Source organism: Bos taurus, chromosome 4 (genome assembly GCF_002263795.3).
Source record: "Bos taurus isolate L1 Dominette 01449 registration number 42190680 breed Hereford chromosome 4, ARS-UCD2.0, whole genome shotgun sequence".
Taxonomy (NCBI): Eukaryota; Metazoa; Chordata; class Mammalia; order Artiodactyla; family Bovidae; genus Bos; species Bos taurus.
This window is the reverse complement of record NC_037331.1, coordinates 10,601,228-10,625,676: the sequence shown is the minus strand read 5'-3', so window position 1 is coordinate 10,625,676 and position 24,449 is coordinate 10,601,228. Positions and strand designations below refer to the sequence as shown.

The 24,449-nt window shown below is 38.4% G+C and overlaps 1 protein-coding gene across 1 annotated transcript in view; it reads right to left on the bottom strand.

Annotated features, from left to right (window-relative positions):
- The window catches only part of VPS50 (VPS50 subunit of EARP/GARPII complex), a 132,035-nt gene that overhangs the window by 107,199 nt on the left and 387 nt on the right, over positions 1–24,449 (bottom strand). Inside the window, 3 exon segments of the mRNA NM_001105413.2 lie at positions 1,430–1,501; positions 2,807–2,929; positions 14,903–14,971. Coding sequence (NP_001098883.1) covers positions 1,430–1,501; positions 2,807–2,929; positions 14,903–14,971 — 264 coding nt within the window.

Here is a 24,449-nt window from a genome sequence, read left to right as displayed (position 1 = left end):
ACGCATTCGACTACTACATTAATTCTTTCATGTTTTCTTAATCTGCTCTGAATTTGTGTAGATGTGTATAGACAGGAACTTGTAGGGATGTGCACAGACAGAAACCCACTGAATCTTACCAAACTGTTTTCTGAGTCATTCGTTCATTTGTGTGTGTTCATTGCTTTTTGTTTATTGTTACGGGTTTTTCCATTTTTCTTGTTTTAAATAGACCATGTGGCTATTTTAGCTTCCACGGCACCAGGCAGTGTGCTGAGTGCTTTTCTTGCATTACCTCAATTAGTAATTAGGACAATCTACTGAAATGGGTGACATGTTTCCTTATTTTCCAGGGGGTGTAATCTTAGACACAGTAGTAATTCACCCGCAGTAAGTTGCAAGGTCACGGTTCAAGGCCAGGTTGATCAGATTCCAAAGGCCACTATGCTACATGGCCCTTGTGGTGGGATTCATTCCCAAAATACTACTACCACATGAGTTACAGAAGAGGGGGGAGTACATATTAAAACACGCTGAGACCAAAAGGCAAAAGGTGCCACCATCCACTGAACTCAAATTCTCCAGAACCGCAACATGCTTTTACTATACAAGTGCTGAGGGCCCTTCCCCACGCTACTGCTACCAGCCTCTAGGAGATCTCAGCACCCACTGAGGCCTCTGGGTATAACACAAAAGATACCGAAGTATATCTTCCTTTGTCTCATGTATTATTAAAGATCGTATGTTAAATTAAAATGGCTGAACATATTATTACTGCTTTTAGTATTAAAAAATTAACAAGACTACTTACTACCATTATTTAATCTCCTACAGTACTGAGTTTTATAAAAGGAATTCAGCCTAACACACAAAAAACAGAAAATCACAGAATTTTACATCATTAGGTAGAATGCAGGCCCAGCCCACTACTTCACAAATGACACAAGAGATTTAGCAAGGCAAAGTGACTTGCCCAATGTCACACGATTAATAGTGACAGCAGTTCAGACTTTCTGAATCTTAACCCTGTATTCTGTTTGGACCTTTCAACTAGAAGTGAGAGCCTCTACTCTGATATAAGAACATTCTATCATAAAACTGTGGGTTAGGAAAAAAAAAAACTATGGATAGGAAAGTCACACACCATGTGACAAGGAGCAATCTAAGCAGGTACTTAGTAATTTGAAAAAAATAAATTCAAAATTCTTTCATCATGTTTAGGATTCCAGAGAAAGAAGACCAAGTTCTAGAAGCAAATCTATCAAAGTAATATGAGGGGAACTGAATAGTAAATTTGAATACATATAAATGTATCATTTGAGTCAAAGTCATGTCAAATAATAAGATTTGTTTAAAATGTTAGTGTATTAGTGAAACCATAAAACCTGTAAACATTACACTGCTCTGTTGTTTCCTTTACAGTTTTGTCAGAAATGTGTCTTTTACTTACTGCAGCTTGCTGTTGTTTCAATTTGTCTCTGTACTCCTCTAATTCTTGCAAATTGAGAACAGGAGGGAGCTTCTAAAAGGAAAAATCCATAAACAAAGAGTGAAAAAAATCAATTGTTTAGTTTCACTTCCCTGCACACCTAAGTAAGGGATTACAATCTGCACATACAAAAGTGTCACACCTCACACCTCCTGTCCTTCCAACCTCCGCACTAGACCCCAGACACCAGCCTGTATATCTGGTACTAACCCTCTGGGGTTCAAGCTCCACCCTCCCTCTGCTATCTCCACTGCCGCCACCTCCAACCTCCTGGAAATCCCACTCCTGTGGGGACTCCTGGCCCCTAAGCTGGGAAACTCTGCTTCCAATACCTGTAACAGGAGAATGTGAGAAAGTTCCTAACCCTAATTCCCCAGTCTACCAGCCACTGGTATCTCCCTAGTCGTCCACGACAGAACTCAAAACCTACTTCCCCTCTGAAATACGAATGGAAATTAACGCCTACACGTGTAGTGCGATAGTGATGGTTATTTGAAGACACAGATTATACATACTCCGGAGGACAGTATGAAAGTGAAAGTGTAGTCGCTCAGCTGTGTCTGACTCTTTGCAACTCCATGGACTGCAGCCCGCCAGGCTCCTCTGTCCATGGGATTCTCCAGGCCAGAATACTGGAGTGGGTTGCCATTCCCTTCTCCAGGGGATCTTTCTGACCCAGTGATCAAACCCAGGTCTCCCGCATTCCAGGCAGATTCTTTACCATCTGAGCCACCAGGGAAACCCAGAGGGCAGTATGGGAACTAACAAAAATGCAGGCCATGGTGAGGATGGGAAAATACCAGGTTAGACCTCCAGTCTCAGACAAATGATGACGAAATTTCCGAATAAGCTGGGTACTAACTCTAGGTACTACATATGAAGCATGTATGCATACAGCATTTGGTTTCATCTAAAACCCAAATTTTACTATTCTGACTTTTTTTAATTCTTATAAATTTAAAATGCCAAAGTTATAAACATTATGGCACAGGGGTATTTTTCACAACTAAATAATGATGTAAATATACTTTCATGATTAAAAGTCTCAGAGCTTTCCTAAACATATTTAGCCAACGTAAAATAAGATAGAGGCAGTACACTAACATAATTGTGTGCTGAGAGTTAAAAATGAAAAATACAAAAATTAACCTTACATTTAAAAAAATAATCTCATCTTTAAACAATGCTGAAAGTTCATTTAATCACAATGTGGTTATCACAGATAGGTCCTAGTATCAAAAATAAATACAATGACCCTAAAAACCATTCATATTTCACTCACAAATTTAAATCACTGAACAAAACTGGCTTTAGATAGGTTTTAATGAATTTTTTTACCTCCAGTTCATATTTAACAATATCAAATGAATCTGTAGAAAAATACACTTGTTCAATACTATTAATTAGTTCTTGTTCAGCTTGAGGGTCACTAGGCTGTTCTCGAAGTTCTCGGAATTCCTCCTTTAAGGGAAAACAAACAAAAAAAAAAATTATAGCACTTGTAGTTGCTATAATTCTATCTGCACAGAAATAATCATCTGTCTTAAGCCTGACCAATCTCCTGGGAAACACTGACCAAGGAGACAAACTGACAGAAAACAAGAAGAAAGTTTGTGAAAAGTTAGGAAAAAGTCAAACACTAAAAATCACCCATCTATTGGAGGAAAATACTAGCCAGTTTTAAGATTCAGATTTTATTTTCAATTCCTGGTGTATCAACTAGTAGTTGAGAAAATTCAGATGTTAAACAAAAAGAAAAAAAAGTGACTACCTAATACCTATCATATATACACACAGTTTCTTCATCTCAAGTGTGTTAGTCGCTCAGTCGTGTCCAACTCTTTGCGACCCCATGGACTGTAGGGATCCATGGGGTTCCCCATGGAGCCCCACCTGGCTCCTCTGTCCATGGAATTCTCCAGGCAAGAATACTGGAGTGGATAGCCATTCCCCTCTCCAGGGGATCTTCCCAACCCGGGGACTGAACTCAGGTCTTTCGCACTGCAGGCAGATTCTTTACTGTCTGAGCCTCCAGGGAAGCCCTCTCTTCATCTAACAATGCTCTAGAATCTGTCCCACCACAGATAACCAGTGGACAACATTTCAGTGACTTTCGGATCACAATCAGTATTGGAACCCTGAACGGATTTTCTGCTGAAAATCTCACTGCTTGGCTAAGAAAAACTTGTTCCACAAAAGGTTCACAAGGGACTTCCCTAGTGGTCCAGAGGTTAACAATCCGCCTTTCAAGGCAGGAGATTCAGGTTCAATCCCTGGTTGGAGAACTAAGATCCCATATACCAAGGGTGGGGCAACTGAGCCCACGAGCTGTAACTAGAGAGCCTGCAGGTCGCAATGAAAGATCCTGAGTATCACAACTAAGACCCAATACAGTCAAAAACAAATAAATACTAAAAAAAAAAAAAAAAAAAAAAGGCTAACAAGGTTACTTCTGTACTCCCATGAGGCTTCCTTCAAAGTGTACTGATACTATAATTAATGAACCGATTATGAACCTAAAGCTCTGACAAACTGCTTGCTTTCTAAAGATACATTATGGGGCTTCTGTGGATATGCAACCCAAAAGAGCTTAATAGACAAGTCCTTATCCTTGCATCCTTATCCTATGTAGGTTCACTGCATAATCGGATAAAACTTCAGTTAACTGGGAAATTTCAGTAATACAGATACCCACTTTCTGCCACAGTAATTAATCAAAACATTATTACAGACATATAATTTAATTATTTGGCTTTATTCAAATTAATCTCAAACATTTAAGTACACAAAAAGAAATCAGTATTTAAAACCATTTTACAGTCAAAATAATATTTAACAAGAATTCTTAATGAATCACCACTAATTAAATATACAAAAATTATATGATTAATTTGAGGACCAAACTTTCCAAGTAGAGGCACTCTAGATTACTTTATTGCAGGGCATAGTTTTCATTTGTAGAAAAGAAAAAAAGGAAGAGCCTAGCTTATATATCTTTAGGATTTTAATTTATATCTTAAATTTATACAATTACTATAAAATTATTTCCTCTCAGTAGATCCAAGCTAAAAGAAAGCATTAGAGCAATAAACCTGAAATTTAATAGTTAACTGTTTACATTTAAAATTCTGATAAATTGAAAACAGAAGGTAAAATCATAAAAACTAAACCTGCCGAATTAAAAGTGCATGAAAAAGAATATGCTTCTTCAGTACCAAAACTCAACTTATAAAAATATACTAACCAAAAACATAAACAGGTTAAAGAGACCGCCATCACTGATTTTGCTGCGATTAGATACAATGAGTGCAGTAAGAAATCCATCATGGTAACAGTGGGAGCTGTATTCCGGTGGGGGTTTATCTACAGCACACTCAGTTGTGCAGCACCTTGGACAACGGCACAGAAGCGTTCCAACAGACTTGTGTTAAACCCACAATATTTGCGGAAGGGTTCCAACTAGTTAGCGTAGCCACAGGCCACCTCCCTGAATACAGTGGAAATCTGAATTGACAGTGAGACATGAAATAGAAAAAGAGATCAGAAATTCCTGGCACTTTCTCTCCCTAAAGGTGCGCAGGCATTTGAAATACCAGCTTCAGATACCGCAAGCTGAGGGAAGGAATAAAGCCCGAGCGAGGGTATGCCTCCCAAGTAATACCACAGCACCACTGGCAAATAAATGTACTTGGGACTATTCACACACCAAAAAAACTGAAGATTACAAAAATGCCTAAGAATGAAAACTATCAGATGTGAAACAAGTTGGAAATTCAAACAGACTGCAGTGAATGAGCACTGTCATCTCAAATGTGTAAATGGCATTAACTCCATGCTGAGGTTCTCCCTATATATACTACCTACTGACTAATCAAAGGGAAAGACACAGGTTTTAGCTGCAACTCGGCTATTAACCTTAGTTAATATCAACTTAGTCTCCTCATGCCTATTTTTTTTCCACCTGTAAAGGACATACACACACACTCCAAATGACAGTGAAACAAATATCCAAAGTTATTAAGAATGTCAGAGGGAAAACATGATTTATAAATATCTCACAAATGCTCATTTCACAAAGGAGATATATGTGTAAAAACAAAATGCACAGTCTATATATGTATATAAAAGGTCAAATGCCATTCCTTCGTAGAACACTAAGCAATTATATCACTGAGAGCAGACAGACTAAAAAGAATTTCAAAGAAGTGAAATGCAACACTTAAAACACTGGACTAAGTAACCTGGAAGTGAGGGAGAGAGAAAAATCAAGAAAGATAGAAAAAGAAACACAGCACACAAAGCAGAATTCAACCAAAACAAACGCCTGACGCCATGTCCCTATAAAACACCCTCTCCTTTCAGGGGCTTCTGTTTGAACACACACGTCTGAACTCAGTCAGAACACGCTCCGTTCTGCCTGGAAGCATGATCACCGTGTTCCTTTTAATCCCGCTGCACTGCTGTCTGTAAGACTCAGCCACTACCCAATCTCTCTCTAAACGTCTCATTGCTGTCAGTGCCCGCGGCTCCATCAGATTACACACTTCTTGAGGACGGAGGCTTTTCTTTATTCTCCATCATTTGCTCCCAAGTGCCAAGGCACACTGTAGATAAAAATCATGGATCAAACTAAAACTAATTTACACAGTGAATTGTATTTAAAAAAAAAGGAATATAAGAACAAAGGGAAAGGAAGAGACTGTATCTTCTTGTTTTGATCGTCAAAATTATCCACACACTCCTAAGGAAAGGCTTCTTTCTTCTAAATAGAAGTAACAATAAATGTAAAATGATTGTAGGAATATTTTATGCATATAAAGTAGAAAAATAAAAAAAACAGCTAGACAGTATATTCTTAAAACAATCACTCCATAATTTTACCATTATGTAAACTGGTTCCCTAGGATTGGAAATGTACAAAAGTATTAATTCTTCACCTAAAACAGAACCAGTTTTGCAAGCCAAACCAGTTTTGCTGCATATATATGTATGAGGCAAAACTTTACATAAACAAACAAAAGATTCCCTACAAAACAAATTTAAAGGTATAATCAGGGGAGTAGAATACTAAATGAAACTCCTCAAGCCAATATTAAACTATGCAATGTTCTTAAAAGTTACAAGAAGATTAGATGCCTTAACTATGTTTGGTAATAAAATATTTTAGTCTTATGGACTGCTATTAAGAGTACAGTTTTTTAAAGAATTTTTATAGTAAAGTTTATGACACATATAATATTATTATTAATATTAATAATAGTGGTAGGAATGCTCTGCAAACTTTGAAAATTCAAAAATAATTCATCAGCAACTACAAACCATCCATCAAACATGTCACAACTTGCCTACTAAGGGTGGGTAATCAACTACACCTCAAATAAGTACACAAATGTCACCCCAGAATTAAAGCCGGAGAAAAACTACAATTAATGAGCTTAATTTTAAAGGACATAGAAACAAAAATACAAATGTCAAAAAAGAACAAATCAAACCTCTCTCCCACATTATCATCAGGAAATAACCTGCCGACTAGCAAAGCTCCATTATCTCTTATTTCCCAGTCAAGTCACACATCCCCATTTTAGAACTTTTTAAATTAAAGTCCTACTATGTAAAAATCCTCTATGCTAGGTCATAAAGAAACAAAGATGAGTAAAATACGGCTCTTTGCTCAAATAGCTGCTGAAGTAATAGATGAACAAATGACAATGCAAGGCAGAACAAAAAGGAAATACAAACAAAATGAAGGGCATTAAGGGATTGTAAGCTACCATCTGATGGAAGTGGTGGCATTTACAGAACATGAGAAACGGTAAAATTTAAAATATTAGAGATTGGGGGAATAAGGGTGAAAAAATAAAGCGAAGCAGAAGTAAAAGCAGCGGAGTGGGAAAGCATACAACAGGTTAAGTAACAGTGGATGACTTTCCGCAGGGCAGGAAAATGTCATGGGGGAGAGACGACGTGGACACCAAGAGCCAAGAAAACGGAACAACCGTGATGCTGTTAAAATTCAACACACTTTCATATAAACTAGGACCATATTCTTCCTTTACTAAAAATATCTTAACACATTACCACGGTGCCAGATGCTACATCCAAAAACAAGCATAAACATTCAACATTTTCTTAACATAATACACCAAGCAGGAATATTTTGGGAAAGTGGTAGATAATGCAGAAGTCATTCAGAGTTTTAGAGGCTGTCTCTTCCAGCAGTCACAGTACACCATAAGGTTGTATATAATATATACTACCTAGCCTGTTCTTCTATTCTGATCATCTCTGGGATAAAGCTACATGAACATATTAATACATATAAAAATGCATATTGCAAATGTGACTTTTTGAAAAAGAAAGAAAATCAGAATAGAAATTTAAGTCAACATCTTTGATTTTGGCCAAGCCATGTTTCCTCTCAACATTACACCAAAGGTCATATGAGAACTGGGGATTCAAGTCTATAAAACAATTGGAGCCCTCAAGTGTAAAGGTGTTATAGAACATTTCCAACATATCTATGGTTTCCAAAGAAACCAGGCTATAACTTTACAAAACTATCTCCTGCTTAAGGGTTCACCTCTTAAGGGGAGGATGTATTCAAGTCCAGGAGGGAAAAGAAAAACTACAAATTTTATATTGAATCACTACTTTCAGATTATCCAAAATACCACAGTAATTAAAAATATCAACCCAGGCTCAGGCTTTCAATCCTATTCACTTTTGTAAGTGTAAAAAGTTAGTTATGACAGCTTAACAGTTCTTAACATTATTCGGTTCAATATTCTCTTTGAAAAGTAATTTAATTTTTAAACCCACAGAACAGCCTGGAAACTTATCATCTTCGGTAGTAGGTTTTTATTCAAATAAAAAGGTGAATGCAAAAATCTTCATTTCACAGGTCAGCTTTCAAAATCCTGCAGAAAAATGTAAAGTAGAATAAAAAAAGCAATGCAAACCAACTTCCATTTCTGTACATAGTTTACCAGACCACAGTTCACATTCTATACCAGAATAAATATAGAATGCATTGTATTGGGCACAAGCGAGGGAGTAAAGAAAGTTTGCTCTTACACAGCATGAATTTAGGTTTGCCAGGACAAAAGGTTTATTTGTCTGCTTGCATTTTTCATGAGTCAACAACAACAACAAAAAGCTATTCTGTTATAATAAATACTAAAAACAGAAATCACAGTCTTACTAAAGTTAACATCACATTAGAGTTCTAATTGAGAACAAAACAGGATTATCAAAAACTATACAGAGTTTAAAGGAAGAACAAAAACAGAGTTTTCAATATGCAGTCAGTATTATAAAAATCATAAATCACTGAAATTTTCTGTTTCCAAATGAAATAGGATTCAAGATCACAAATACCCTAAAACTATACATCTACCAATGTAAGTTTATAATGAATTGACAGATGTCTGATTACGTTGGGAAAATGGCGTATTTTCTTAAAATTATTATTAGAACAACAATAATCTATCAAAGCAGCTGGTTTATCATCTTCTGTGTGTTTTAAATAAAACATAGCTTTTCAAGCCAACTCTGTTTTCTTCAGGCTGTCAGTGCCATCTAGTGGAATATTATTAGCACTACAATTTGAAAGGTTTTAGCAACATGATTTATAAATTTTTATAAAAAGGTTATTATTAAAGTAGCATTTTAATTCTTTCCTCAAAGTAACAACCCAAATGTATACATATTTGTCTTTAAAGAAAGATATATTGAATAAAAACTGATTTTATTCATAGAAATACACTGAATTATTAACATGTAATAAAAATCACAAAACGATCAAGCCAAACTTTCATATTTGATACGCTGCCAAATATTTTTACTTATTTCTCTTATTCAATAGCTATGCTATTTTACCCCAAGTTTATTCCTATGATAAAGAAACCATTAAAGCTAACTGCTTTGGAGGGAGGCATCAAATATACATCTATTTTTAAAAGCTATCTTTAAAAATGTCTCAACTTCAGTGAAAACTATCAAGCTATTTGCCACATGCCTGTCAAGCTAAAGCTGACTACAAGACACATAAACTGAAGCACAGAGACAAGTCCAGTGTCTAAGCCTTAGGTTAGGGCTTCCGGTTTTAGTTTTCAAACACCTGATCAGACCCTCTCTTTACAAGAATTTCTTTTAAATTGAGATTTCTACCTATTCTGAGAAAAGATATCATAGCACCTTCAATCCCAGTGTCTAATGACCTTCCAATTCCTTCACCTTCGACAGCCAATAAAATCCTCAGTCCTAAATCCTGTTTCTTAAATGTCTCTCAAATTTTAACTTTTCTTCATTTCCTAAACCTCATATCATCTTTTTAATCAGTATCCTGGCACAGGACTGCCACTCAAAACTCTATCTGTACACTAGTTATCCTTCAAAAACAAATTCATCGCCAACTCTAGAAGACCCAGCACCCACATCTGCCTACCCCCATCATTTCCTAGCTGTGCTACCACTATGCATCCTTACTAGAGACCTCTACTGCATCCTCCCACGTTGTCTATTTTTGCTTGTCTCTTTTACTCAGGTTGAGGTAGGAACAGAGTCTTGTACCTCTTTGCATCTTCATAACTTAGTAACTGCCTGGGTCAATGAATCATTGCCAAAAGCACAATAAATCATTGCCAGATCTTTTATGATCTGCTAGAAAGAGTGGTTAAGAATCCCAAAGCATCTAAAGCCAAGAGAAGCAGAATTTCATTAATGATTAAAAAGAACACAGATAAACATTTTTATCCATGAGTGCCTAAGAAAAATTCTAAATAATTTTGCAGATCCACAGTCACAATCCCTCTCGGAACCACCTGCAGAAGATACCTGTCTTAAATGAAACATAATCGTAAATTCAAAGTTTTTATCCCAATCACTAAAGCTCAAAAAGTCTCCTAGTCAAAAGTGTTAAAACTAATTCTGTCTATATCAGACAGTAATATACTCATCTTCTTTAAAAAAAAAAAAAACTGCTCAGTTTATTCTTTTGATTGTATGTTTATGTCATATCTCTCCTACAAATATTACAATAGAGATACTAAAAAACATCAGTGCTAAAAGGGCTCTAGTTTAATCACATTTTCACAGATGAGGAAGCTGAGGTATAAAGCTATTAAAATGACTTCCCTTTAATAATAAGCTAAACGTTTAAGTCAATACTTGAACCAGCTCTCCCGGCTCTTATTCCAGCACTTTCCTCATGTCTTGGTAAAGTTCTGAAAATAAAGCTCTGTAATTAGGGTCATTTTAGGAGTCTTTTCATGGATACTACGAAGTCAGTCAATCCATTTCTCTTACTTCACAGAGGTAGTCTAAAAGCTAGCATACACTCTACCCGAAATCCCAGAATGTTATATAGTAGAAATGCCACAGAGTAGGTAGGTACTCAATAAATATTTGTGGACTAAATTAGGCATACAAAAAATATTTTCTTATATTTAGACAAATATATTTTCAGGTTTTGACAGAAACAGCTTTTGGCTCCACACCCTATATTTTCCTTTAATGAAAAAAATCAAAGGCATAGCTAAACCAACTATGCAAGAGTAGATGCAGCAGAATCCTATTTGTATTAATTAATCAAGGCCTGAAAAAAAATGAAACTAACCCCATCCCCCCAAAATCCTTATTGTTAAGGAGGCAGTATTTCAGTAAAAATTCATAAATAATATTAGTATTAGCTCTCTTTTTCAGGTTTATGACATGTAACTATTCCAACCAGTCCATTCTGAAGGAAATCAGCCCTGGGATTTCTTTGGAGGGAATGATGCTGAAGCTGAAACTCCAGCACTTTGGCCGCCTCATGCGAAGAGTTGACTTATTGGAAAAGACTCTGATGCTCGGAGGGATTGGGGGCAGGAGGAGAAGGGGATGAGAGAGGATGAGATGGCTGGATGGCATCACTGACTCGATGGACATGAGTCTGAGTGAACTCTGGGAGTTGGTGATGGACAGGGAGGCCTGGCGTGCTGAGATTCATGGGGTCGCAAAGAGTCGGACACGACTGAGCGACTGAACCAAACCGATGGGAAGTTTACCTAAAGCCTAGATGTAGATTTATAAAGTTCAGGTATTTTTAAACCATGATTCAGCAAGTCCTTTCAAACAGTCCTAATAACTTCTGTAACTACTAAACACGTGGCTATTACAATTATTACATACTATAATAAGTTTTGGTCTTAATTTTTCAGAATTCTTATAACCAATTATCTAAAAATCTTTCACATGATTCAAACAGTATGTATTTCCTTAAATGAATATTCAGTCAATAAATACAGTATAGATTAATTTCTTATAGCCTTATCTGCTACACCAAAAAAATCCCATTAATTTGAAAAAAACAGTATCCATTTCCCAAAAATAAAATTTTAGATCATTACTAACTCTTTATTCTACTTTCTTCCCCACAAAAACTGTCAGGAATACTACCAAATTTTTATCTACAACAGTTTCTGTGGTCCCCCTCTCTTTCTCCGCATTGCACGCGCAGCTTGGCCAATGGTTCCCAAACACGGCTCCTCACCGGACTCGGCTGGGGATCATTAAACACTACGGATGCCTAGCCCCACCCCCCACGCAGTAATGAGAATGGGGTACCTCAGCGGTAAAGAATCTACCAGCAACGCAGGAGAGGTTCAATCCCTGGGTTGGGAAGATCCCCTGGAGAAGGAAATTGCAACCCATTCCAGTATTCTTGCCTGGAGAATGCCATGGACAGAGGAGGCTGGCGGGCTACAGTCCATGGAGTCACAGGAGTCAGACATGACTGAGTGACTAAGCAACAACAATGGCCTGGGTACTAGCAATTCTAATGTGCAACATGTGTGCACCACTGACCTCGGCTCTGAAGTACTTCAGCTATGATTTTTATTATTATTATACTTTACAATATTGTATTGGTTTTTTTTAATCTACCTCAAAGTTTTCCTTTCCTATGGCAAATTCTGAAAAGTAATCCTTTTTTCTTTTTTACCTTCTATACTATTTTCTCCACCCAAATCCTAAATTTCCAGTATATGGATTATTATTGACTTGCATCTCCTCTAAAGATTGGATACAGTGTCATCTTGTCTATAAAATACAGAAACTGTACCAGATGATTTCTAAGGTTTCTTCCATTCAGAATTTATATAGTACTCAAAAGAAAAAAAAAAAAAAAATCAACAGTACTTTCTAGGTTATCAAGCTCCCCTGGCGCCCTTCCTCAGTTCTCCTTAACTACCCTCCTTTTTCTGCGTTGAACCATATGAAATCAGCCAATATTAAACCATTTCTAACCTAAAACACAGCCATTTCATATGCTCCATCTTAATAACACCTCCTGCTTTCCCTTTATACAAAACATACCCAAGCTAAACTTTCTTTCTTTCTTGAAAACCCCAATGAAATCTCAATTCCCTGTTATAACTTAGAAAGACACGATGACATGAATAGGCAAAAGAAATGGGTCCAGTCCTGAAGATAAAAGGTGCTTTTTTCTTTTTAATGGTCTACCCATACTTGAGTAAGGGAGAGCTATTAAATGAATTAATGTTTAAAAGTTTCTCTAGGCTAAAGGCTAAATTAAAGCAGAGATACTACAGTTTACCTAAATTGCCGTCTTAGTGTGTGTCTATCAGACTACTGCCCCAGGCTTAACCATCACTCGAATCATTTACACCTGTTGACCCTGTGATTTCAGACTGTTCTCCCAGAGCCCACCATCTCAAAAGTACACACTGCCAAACATATACATATATCTATTCTTTTTCAAATTCTTTTTCCATTAGGTTATTACAGAATATTGAGTAGAGTTCCCTGTGCACTAATCAACTATGTGAGTGGGTGAAGTCGCTCAGTCGTGTCCGACTCTTTGCAACCCCATGGACTGTAGCCTACAAGGCTCCTCTGTCCATGGAATTTTCCAGGCAAGAGTACTAGAGTGGGTTGCCATTTCCTTCTCCAGGGGATCTTCCCGACCCAGGGATCAAACTCAAGTCTCCCGCATTGCAGGCAGTCGCTTTATCATCTGAGCCACCAGGGAAGTTTATACTCCAATGTAAAACTTAAAAATTCTTAAAAAAAATTTTAATAAGAAAATATACACTGCTGATCACTGACAGGGAGAGAGTTGGGAGTCAGTAAGAAGACTGTAAAATAAGATCATTATAAATTCACTACCTACCACTACTGGAAAGACATCATGAGCTCATGGTTTAAAGACAACAGAAAGTTCTATGCAATACATTATTGTATTTTGTTTTAAAGGGGCTCACTCATCAGTTTCACTGTGGTTCTGAAACATCTAATGCCATCTAATTCAAGGCATGTTCATAATGCCTGATACACTTTTTTTTAAGTCAAAGAAATAGAAAATGACCTGTCAATTAGGATTAATGGTTATCTCTCAATTCCCAATTTTATCACATCCAACAGTCTTTTATAACACTATGTATAACGATTCAAAATGCCTCTATAAGGCTTCTGTCTGAGCCATTTCATGCAAAAGGGTTGGTTAGAATTTCATCATATTTGGATCTGACCTAGTATTAAAAAAGCAGTAAAAAAGCTAAGCAGTAAATACAAAATTCACTTTAGGGGGTAAGGTGCCTCAAAGAGGTGGGAAATCCTCCTCCTAAGCAGCTGACACAGAGGTGTGATGAGGGGCCCTGTGACGGCCAGTCAAGAGAAACAAGCCCTTGTACTAAGCTGCCAGGCACAGAAAACAAACAGTTTCAGATATGATCCCCAAATTGAAAACCACAAGAGCAGACATTCAAAACTGGCTTTGATCTGTGCCGGAGCTACTGCAGACCGAGGCAGCTCCAAGCAGTGGGGCCCCAGAGTGAGGCACAGCAGGGACTGGTTTATTTAACAATGGCTAATACTCCTCCTGGGGGGGAGCCAGCTAGCTTTCAAATAACACCTATTAAATTTGTAGATGGCCAAGTTCACATGAATATCAGGGGATTAAAATCCAAGATATCTACAATTTAGTATAAGCTATGCTTTAGCTACTTATTCAAATATCTCTGCTTCATCACGAAAACATAATTTACTATGATTTGGAGCTCAGTGTTACAGCATAAAAAGTAAATCATTTCATTTTATTTATCTGAATTACAGCAGATGAATCAATACGTTTCATTTATATACACACATATATATATATATCACTGCTTTCGGGCAAAGAATTTGATGTAGTAATCAACTCTAAATTTATCAATTTCGCATTTTCTGCTTCACAATAATGAATCATACTGCATCCCAATGAGGATGAGAGCAAAAACAAGCCCCAAGCCTATTGCATTATAAAACTTTACCCAGCTCATCACAACAACCATATGCCTGTGGGAGGGAAAAGCTTCTGTGAATCAATTAGTATCCGAAGGCAATAATATTTTCTTCAGGAAGCAAAAAGTCACGCTCACTCATGTAGATCAATACCTTTCCAGGGACCCGGAGACTCTCAATGGCACCAAGATCACTGAAGCTCTCTGGAGGACTTTTCAGACCCTTCAAAAAAGAAAAAAAGATAAAAAAGAGAAGAATTTCAACTGTGCTGCAGAACTGTAACATGAGAGAAAATACTTTTTTGCTTGTCTTGTTATATTACCACCAAGTTTAATGATTTTGATGTGCAGATATGTGCGATTTGTTTATCTCCTTGAACAGTTGCTTTTTAACATTTTATTGTATAAAGAGAACTGCAGGAGGAGTCAAAAATAAGCTGCAAAGCCTTCCCCTTCTTTCACCGAGACCATCAGCTGATAGCAAAAGACTTTCCATTCATATTTCTCAACCCTAAGTTAGACTATACTTACTGAAATAAAAATCACCATTTTAAAAAGACATGCTCCTGTTGTACAATATATAGAATATGTTTCTAAAAATAGCTGTCACAATACATACAGTCCTATTATTAAATCAAGGAAAGATGTACTTTTGGAAATTCAAGATAAAATCACTATATGGCAACTTCATACCTAACGGCTGAAGTCTGAGTTAACCATTATTCAAAAACAACCAAAAGAGAAGAAACGTGGTGACAAAAGCATTCCATAAAAGCACTTATCTATGAGTCAGGACCAAATTCATTTGCCAAATTGGACCTTGGCAAAAAGGTCCCAGCATTATGACTGAGCTAAAAAGATTTTTAAATAATGATACATTTTTAAATGATAAAGGCTTAATTAATACATAAGTAATCCTTAGGATTTACCTTATCACTCTCATCAATGTACCCAATTCATACTATATAACTGAGAGTTAAACCCCACGTCTCACTGCTTTAGCTCTTTGGTGCTTTGTCTCTTCCAGGTTCCCTTGGGGCTCAGTGATCAATAATCTGCCTGCCAAGCCGGAGACCCAGGCTCGATCCCTGGGCCGGGAAGATCCCCTGGGGAAGGAAATGGCAACCCATTCCAGGATTCTTGCCTGGGGCATCCAATGGACAGAGGAGCCTCTCGGGCTATGGTTCATGGATGACGTAGCAAAGAGTCGGACGCGACTGAGTGACTATACAACAACTTTCTGCATTCAGGGATTCTGATTCAAGAATTCAGGGATTCTGAAAGGCTCATTTGTGCACCAAAGAAAGTTATCAAGACAGAAAGAAGTGCGCAATTTAAATTTTCTTTTAAAGCCTCTTTTTAACATAGGCTATTCAAAGCAGACCCCTAAAATCCCTGTAATAATAGTCTGGAAGCAAAATCAGCCCGTACATGAACTTAAGGAGAGATTTATGCTATTGAGTTTTTGTCCTTTAGCTATCCTATACTGGCCTTCTGGTGTCCATAGCAACCAAAATATATGGCACATTTATTTGAGACTTAGAGTAGAACTTACTCATCTTTAAATTATAGAGGTGTATATTTTATCTTCCCTAATATAAAATACTGCTAATCATAGCTATAATTTTTTTATGACAAGGTGCTCTGCTTCATTCCCAATCTTCCATTTTCCCCAGAAAATGCCCCCCTCCACCCACCTTCTCTCCCTCTTCTCTCTTCTCCATCCATACTCTCTCCCTCTCTCGTCCTCTCTCATTCTCCCTGTCTTCCTCTCCCCGCACCCTTCTCACTCTCTCATTCCACCCCACCAAACCAACACCCCACTTTCGGAGCTCCTCTATGAAATTTTCCTAAATCCTATGTTTCAAAGAAACACTATTTCTCAGCATCACCTACGGACCAGCTCCATCACCTAGGAAGTTTTTTCCTAAGTCCCACCACAGATCTAATAAATAGGTATTTCTGAATTAGGACAAGGAATTGCATTTTAACAAGCAACCCAGGTGACTGCTATCATTGCTAATGTTTTGGAAACCCTGCTAACATTTCCCCACACCTCTGCCAAAGTAGCAAAGTTTTAAATAGTAAACACACCTCTCTCTCTGGACCCAAGAGAAGGGAAAGACCAAGTTCTGTTTGCCTCTCTAGCCTAGGGCTAGCACAATTTCAGAACAGAGTAAACACCAAAGCAATTAGTAACTTCTTTGGAGCCTTGGTTAAGCTCCAACCTCCAGCTAATTAAAACCCCGTTCCCATGAGAACATGAAACTGACCTTAAAATGAAGTTCCTAGGGAAATCTGCAGGAATAAGAAAAGCATATGGAAGCTTAAGGACTTCCCAGGTGGCACAGTAGTAAAGAATCTGCCTGCCAATACAGGAGACGCAAGAGACATGGGTTCAATCCATGGGTTGGGAAGATTCCCTTGGAGTAGGAAATGACAATCCACTCCAGTATTCTTGCTTGGAAAATTTCATGGACAGAGGAACCTGGTGGGCTACAGACCATAGGGCCGCAAAGAGTCAGCCAGGACTGAGCATGCGTGCACGCACTGAGGCTTAAAGTCTTACAACGAGTGAGAAAATTAAAGTGTGAAACTACTGCTGCATGTGTGTTTTCTTCCTTGTCCCAGTTTCTCACCAATAGTCATCATAAGGGCATGGCACCAAAAGTGGTGAAGAGGGCAAGGCTGGATTACAGAATTACCCCTTGGACTGCAAGCAGATCAAACCAGTCCATCCTAAAGGAAACCAACCCTGAACACCCATTGGAAGGACTGATGCTGAAGGTGAAGCTCCAACACTTTGGCCACGTGATGCGAACATCTGACTCACTGGAAAAAACCATGAGGCTAGAAAAGATGAAATAACCCTGATGCAAAAGGAAAAGGGGGTGACGGAGGATGAGATGGTTAGAGAGCATCACTGACTCAATGGATATGAATTTGAGCAAACTCAGGGAGAGAGTGGTGGAAAGAGGAGCCCCGCATGCTATAGTGCATGGGATTTCTAAGAGTCAGACCCGAATTAGCAACTGAACAACAAAATACATTTTATATACACACACTTATATGCATTCATATACACATAAATAAAACCTCATGATTTGATTCAAAACCACAACCAATCCTAAAGTATCTTTTTAAAATATAATGTTCATGCCTTTTAAACAAACCATTTGTTTAACCAACCTAACAGAAATTCTTGGAAGAATATATCAGGTGTCATTTTCTCTTTCCCCAGAGTTATGAGGAAAGAACCCAATGTCTAAAACAAGCAAACAAGTGGTATATACCAGCATCTAGAAAAACACCTTGCCTCCAAGTTAGTTATCACACAATAATTTGCTACTAATATGAATATGTGGCAACTTTCCACCAAACGTACAAAATAAAAGTAATAAAAACTGGAAACCCTATATCCATGTTAGGAAGCAAGGGATTCAAAGAATGGCTTCTGCCATCTTGAACAACCTGCCTATCCTCATAGTCTAATGACAGTAACAATAACTCAGAGGCTCTTATAAGGGATAAAGGAGGTAACATATACAAGAGGCCACAAACAGAGTCTGGTACATGGTAAACACCCTTTAAGTGTTCACCATTATTCTGAACATCACAGAGAAATGCTTTTATCTCATCAAGACAGAAACCAAGAGTTAGGTAAATGCCTCAAAGCATAATATCTGACACTCATCCGTATTTTAGGATTATAGATCTGATTAGCAATTTTATAAATCTCTATTAACAAATATGAAGTCATCATTTTTATTTTATCTTCACCTTTTTAAAGCAGGAAGTCATGGTTATAGCTACGCTGCTGCTGCTGTTCAATCGCTATGTCACGTCTGACTTTTTGTGACCCCGTGGACTGCCGCACGCCAGACTCCTCTGTCCTCCACTATCTCCGCGAGTTGGCTCAGGATCATGTCCAGTGAGTTGGTGATGCTATCTAATCATCTCATCCTCTGCTGCCGTCTTCTCCTTTTTGCCTTCAATCTTTCCCAGCATCAGGGTCTTTTCCAACGAGTCGGCTCTTCACATCAGGTGGCCAAAGTATAGGAGCTTCAGGTTCTATAACTATAGTGCTCTGCCTTTATTAAATTGAAACTTTCCCTCTAATCATTAGCCATTGTTGGATTTTCTTTTGTATCTGGTTTTTGTTTTCATAATTTCCCTATACAAAATCCATCATACATAATACCTGCCTCTGCAACTTTCTTTGCCGAATCAGATTACACTTCAGATTTACTTCTGTTTCGTCTACGTGAATCTTCAGCTTCCATTGATGAGACCAGCAACGTAGGTCCCAATGGTCAAAAGAAGCATGTAATGTGGTTTGTGATTCCTTCTCTTTTCAAGCAAAAGTTTCGGCAAAACTCAGAGTGTTTACACTAAGCCCTCGGTTTCTCCCAAACCCACCCGCATCGGGCATTCCTCCTCACCACCTTACCGCAGCGCTGCTGTGAGGTCACCAGTGACCTTACTGCTGCTCACGGCAGAGGCGCACTCCCATTCTCACCCTCCACGGCCCACGTGCAGCATTTAATACAGCTGATCACTCCCTCTTCTTTTCGGTTCTTTACTTGGACCTAACTGGTTGGGATGGTCTCTTTATCCAACAGATATGTACTGAGCATCTGCTACAGGAGAGGCGCTCTTTGGGATGTTCCTTGGGATGCAGGAGAACGCTTCCAGGGGGATGCTGCTCACCTCACTGCTCCTTCTCAATCTGCCTTCCTAAATCCCGGAGCTCAGAACACGGAGTCCTCAAAAGCTCCAACTGTGGACTCTTGTTTTATTTCTACACTTATGCCATTGGTGATCTTAGCCAGCAAACACACCCTCCTTATACTCGTGACTCCTGCATGTTTACCTATACCCTGGATTTCGCCTCCAAAATTCAAGCTCTTTCAGCCAACTGCCTACTTTCTTCCTCCAAAAGCCAAGAGGCTTTCAAATGAACAAGTTTAAAATCTTGCTTCCTTCCTTCAATCTGTTCCTCCCTCAGTCTTACCCAGGTCAATTCAATTCTTCCAGCTGCTGGGGCCAAAACATTTGGAGTCAACCTTTAAGTTTCTCTTTCTTTCACAGCCCAAATCCGATCTATTAAGAAATTCTGTCAACTCCACATTCACAATATACCCACGATCTGACCTTTTCTCAACACCTCCACTGCTAGCATCCTGAGACAGGCCCATGTCCTGTCTCACTTGGATTACTGTATTAGCATCCTTACTGGCCGCCCTGGCCTTACCATGAGTGAGAAGAGAAGTAGCGAAGATGAGATGGAGATGAGACTCTATGTGATCTGGCTTCCTGCCCTCACTCTCTGACCTCATCTCCTACCATTTCTCTCGTCACTCACTTCACGCCTCCCACACTGGCCTCTTGCTGCCCTTCAAAGACACTCCTGCCTCAAGGCCTCTGCATCTGCTTTTCCTTCCACCCAGAATTCTCCTTCCAAGACAACCCCAGAGCTCGCTCCCTCACCTCCGTCAGGTTTGACCTCAAGTGTCACCTTCTCAGAGAGGCCTTCTGTGGCCACCGTATCTAAAAAGCACGTGCCGCGTGCGCTCATTTGCTCAGTCGTGTCCGACTCTTTGCGACCCCGTGGACTGTAGCCTGGTGGCTTCTCTGTCCATGGGATTTCCCAGGCAAGAATATTGGAGTAAGGTGCCATTTCCTCCTGCAGGGGATCTTCCAGACTCAGGGATCAAACCTACGTCCCTCATCTCCTGCATTGGCAGGAGGATTCTTTACCACTGAGCCACCTGGAAAGCCCCATCTAAAAGTTACACATGACTCTAAATCGCCAACAACTCCCAGAACTCTCTATCCTCTATTCCTCTGAAACGTGTATCACCATGACTGCCTTCACACGTCTGTTCTGTTACTGCTGCATTCCCCACACTTAGAATAGTGCCTGGTACATAGAGTTCGGTAAGCACATGTTGAACAAAGTGAAAGAACAGAGGCCAGCATCATGGAGAAAGCAGAACAAAGGAACTCATGTAAACAGAGAGAGCTAACAAAGGCTGCTCTACACTCTCCTCCAAACCAAGATCCTTGGAGAGCTGAAATGCCAAAAAGTGTCAGAGACCTTAATTTCCTACCTCTTCACATTAACAGCAATATATTATCAGCATATTCTTTAGCCCCTCCAAAAAGAAACATCTTTATTTGTATTTATTTGTAATACTGCTATATTTAACCTAACAATAAACAGTATAAATAAAATTCCCAATGCTAGGCAGCACCCTACTTTCATACCTCGTAGATTCATAAAAAGTGTATGAATAATGATTAAATATGAGGCTTCTCTGATGGTTCAGACAGTAAAGAATCTGCCTGCAATGCAGGAGACCCAAGTTTGATCCCTGAGTCAGGAAGATCCTGTACTGAAAGGAATGACAAACCACTCCAGTATTCTTGCCTGGAGAATCCCAAGGACAAAGGAGCCTGGTGGGCTACAGTCCATGGAGCTGCAAAGCATCAGACATGACTGAGCAACTAACACACACAAATATGTGGAAGTCAAGCCATAAACAAATATAATTAGGATGACCTTAAAAATCTGTGTGAAACTCCTACTTTTACCTCACCTCCTATATAATACAGTTCCAACTTTTTGTATGTGTTCTTTAGCTTTTTTTTTTTTTTTCCTATCCCAACTAAGCACAGATTTTACCTGCTCAATCTGATAAACAAATGACTGAGGCTGAAGAGTCACCATTTTCAGAACAATTTCACTACATTCAGGAGACATAAACTTATTATCACTGGTTATCTGGACTTCTGTATTTTTTCTCTCTCACTCACTCTTACAAAGCAGGGTTAGAAAACAAACCAACCAAAGTACAATGACGGCAATGTTGACTACGCGGAACCACCAGCAAGCAACAGGAGACGGCATCAAACTTAGCTGCTGCACAGAAGTCCAAATTCAGCATGCCAGAGGCAGTTTGGGGGCATCAGTGGGATAATTTACAGAAGTGTATATTGTTTTAAAAGTCAAATGGCTACCAAAGCTAGCCTGAAATCAACAGTTGCTTGAGTTTCTGCAATAGCCAGCTTCCAGTTTTCCCACTTTTCTACCATCAATGCAGCCACTGAGATAATCTCTGTGGTTATGCATTTCTTTGTTAGCCCCAGGAACTGTTAACTCCTTTATCTCTTTACTTTGATCTAATATAAACACTGCTAGGAAAGCCCCATGTGATACATGCTATCATTCCTGTTAGAAAGATGTGAAAACAGATGTTCAAAAAAGGTAATAATGGGGCAAGGATAGCCTCTTCATGAAATGGAGCTGGGGAAACTGGACAGCTATGTGTAAAAGAATGAAATCAGAACACTTCCTAACACCATACACAAAGATAAACACAAAATGAATTAAAGACCTAAGTGTAAGACCAGAAACTATAAAACTCTTAGAGGAAAACACAGGCAGAACACTCAATGACATAGATCAAAGCAAGATCCTCTATGACCCTCCTCCTGAAGTAATGAAAATAAAAACAAAAATAAACAAGCTGGACCCAGTTAAATTCAAAGGCTTTTGCACAGCAAAAGAAACTATAAACAAGGTGAAAAGGCAACCCTCAGAATGGGACAAAATGATAGCAAATGAAAAAACTGATAAAGGAGTAATTTCTAAAATATACAAGCAGCTCATACAACTCAATACCAGAAAAACAAAAACCCAATCAAAAAGTGGGAAAAAGACCTAAACAGACATTTCTCCAAAGGAGACATACATATGGCTAACAAACACATGAAAAGATGCTCAACATCGCTCATTATTAGAGAAATGCAAATCAAAACTACAATGAGGTATCACCTCACACCGGTCAGAATGGCCATCATCAAAAAGTCTATAAATAATAAATGCTGGAGAGGGTGTGAAGAAAAAAGAACCCTCTCACACTGCTGGTGGGAATGTAAATTGATATAGCCACTATGGAAAAGAGTATGGAGATGCCTTAAAAAACTAGGAATAAAACCACCATATGACCCAGCAATCCCACTACTAAGCATTTATGCTGAGAAAACCAAAATTGAAAAAGACACATGTACCCCAATGTTCATTGCAGCACTATTTACAATAGATAGAACGTGGAAGCAACCTAGATGTCCACTGACAGATGAATGAATAAAGAAGCTGTGGTACATATACACAATGGAATATGACTCAGCCATAAAAAGGAACGCGTTTGAGTCAGTTCTAATGAGGTGGGTGAACCTAGAGCCTATTATACAGTGAAGTAAGTCAGAAAGAGAACGATAAATACCGTATACTAACACATATATATGGGATCTAGAAAGACGGCACTGATGAAATTACTGCAGGGCAGCAATGGAGACAAAGACATAGAACAGACCTGTGGACACAGCGGGCAGGGGTGGGGAGGGTAAGATGTATACAGAGAGTAACATGGACACTTACATTATCATATGCAAAATAGACAGCCAATGGGAATTTGCTGTATGACTTAGGGAACTCAAACAGGGGCTCTGTATCAACCTAGAGGGGTGGGATGGAGTGGGAGATGGGAGAGAGGTTTAAGGGGGAGGAGACATATGTATACCTATGGCTGATTCATGTTGATGTTCGGCAGAAACCAACAAAATTCTGTAAATCAATTATCCTTCAATTAAAAACTAAAAAAAATTTTTTTTCAGTTAAGTAAAGTTGCTCAAGGTCACACAGCTACAGGATGGACCAGGATTCAAACCCATCCTCAAGAAAGAAGTGTTATGAAGCATAAGACCAGGACTCAACAAATGTAAGGAACTGTCAAATCTTACTATCCACTTAATTAAATATTCTATAATTCATAGAACTTTAAAACTTTATCTTCATGACAATAACAACATAATTTGACAGAGGAAAATAATCACATAGAATTTGTGTATTATTCACCAGAGACCTACAATGTGTAATTCACTCAGATGTCTCTCAAATTCTAAACTATCAAATAAGAATTTAATGTGGAATTTGTAGTCTTTTTTCCATGAACAAAAATATTCACAAATGAATCTTTCACTAAATGCTTTGCCTCCACATTCTCCAAAGTTCTCAAAATGACACTGATTTAAAATTCTAATCTAAATTACCCTCTCTAATATAAAAATAATAAAGAATGATCAATTATAGTAAAATATTAGAGCTGAAACAAAGGTATCTAAAACCAAACCATAATCAATAAGTATATAAAAGTAGATTTCTGCCATTTCTGATTTGAAAGAAGCTGACACGTTATTAGGATATCCCTATAATTTATGACAGAAAACAGCCAAAGTTTTTATTCAAGATTTAACATTCTGGCAAAAAATAAAAGATCATTATTTTGCCATGACAATGACTTTTTTAAAGTATCATTTCACAGACACTCATGACTTTCATAACAGAACTGTGAAACAGGATGAACAAAAATAATTATTATTCTCAATTTCACATAAGGAAATTTATGCTACTAGATTTAGGGACTTGCCCAAAGTCATAAAGCTATCAATATCAATTCTGCCTTCAAATTACTGCTTCCCCCCGCCCCCCGACTCTTTCTAGTCATCTCTATTGCAGAGACCTCACTTTCACCCAGGCCACCCTCAGACAACCAGACAGCTTGGGGGAAAAGGGAACCCGGCAGTATAGCTAAGGCGATCACTGGAAAACTGGCAAAAGCGGGGAGGGGGAGACA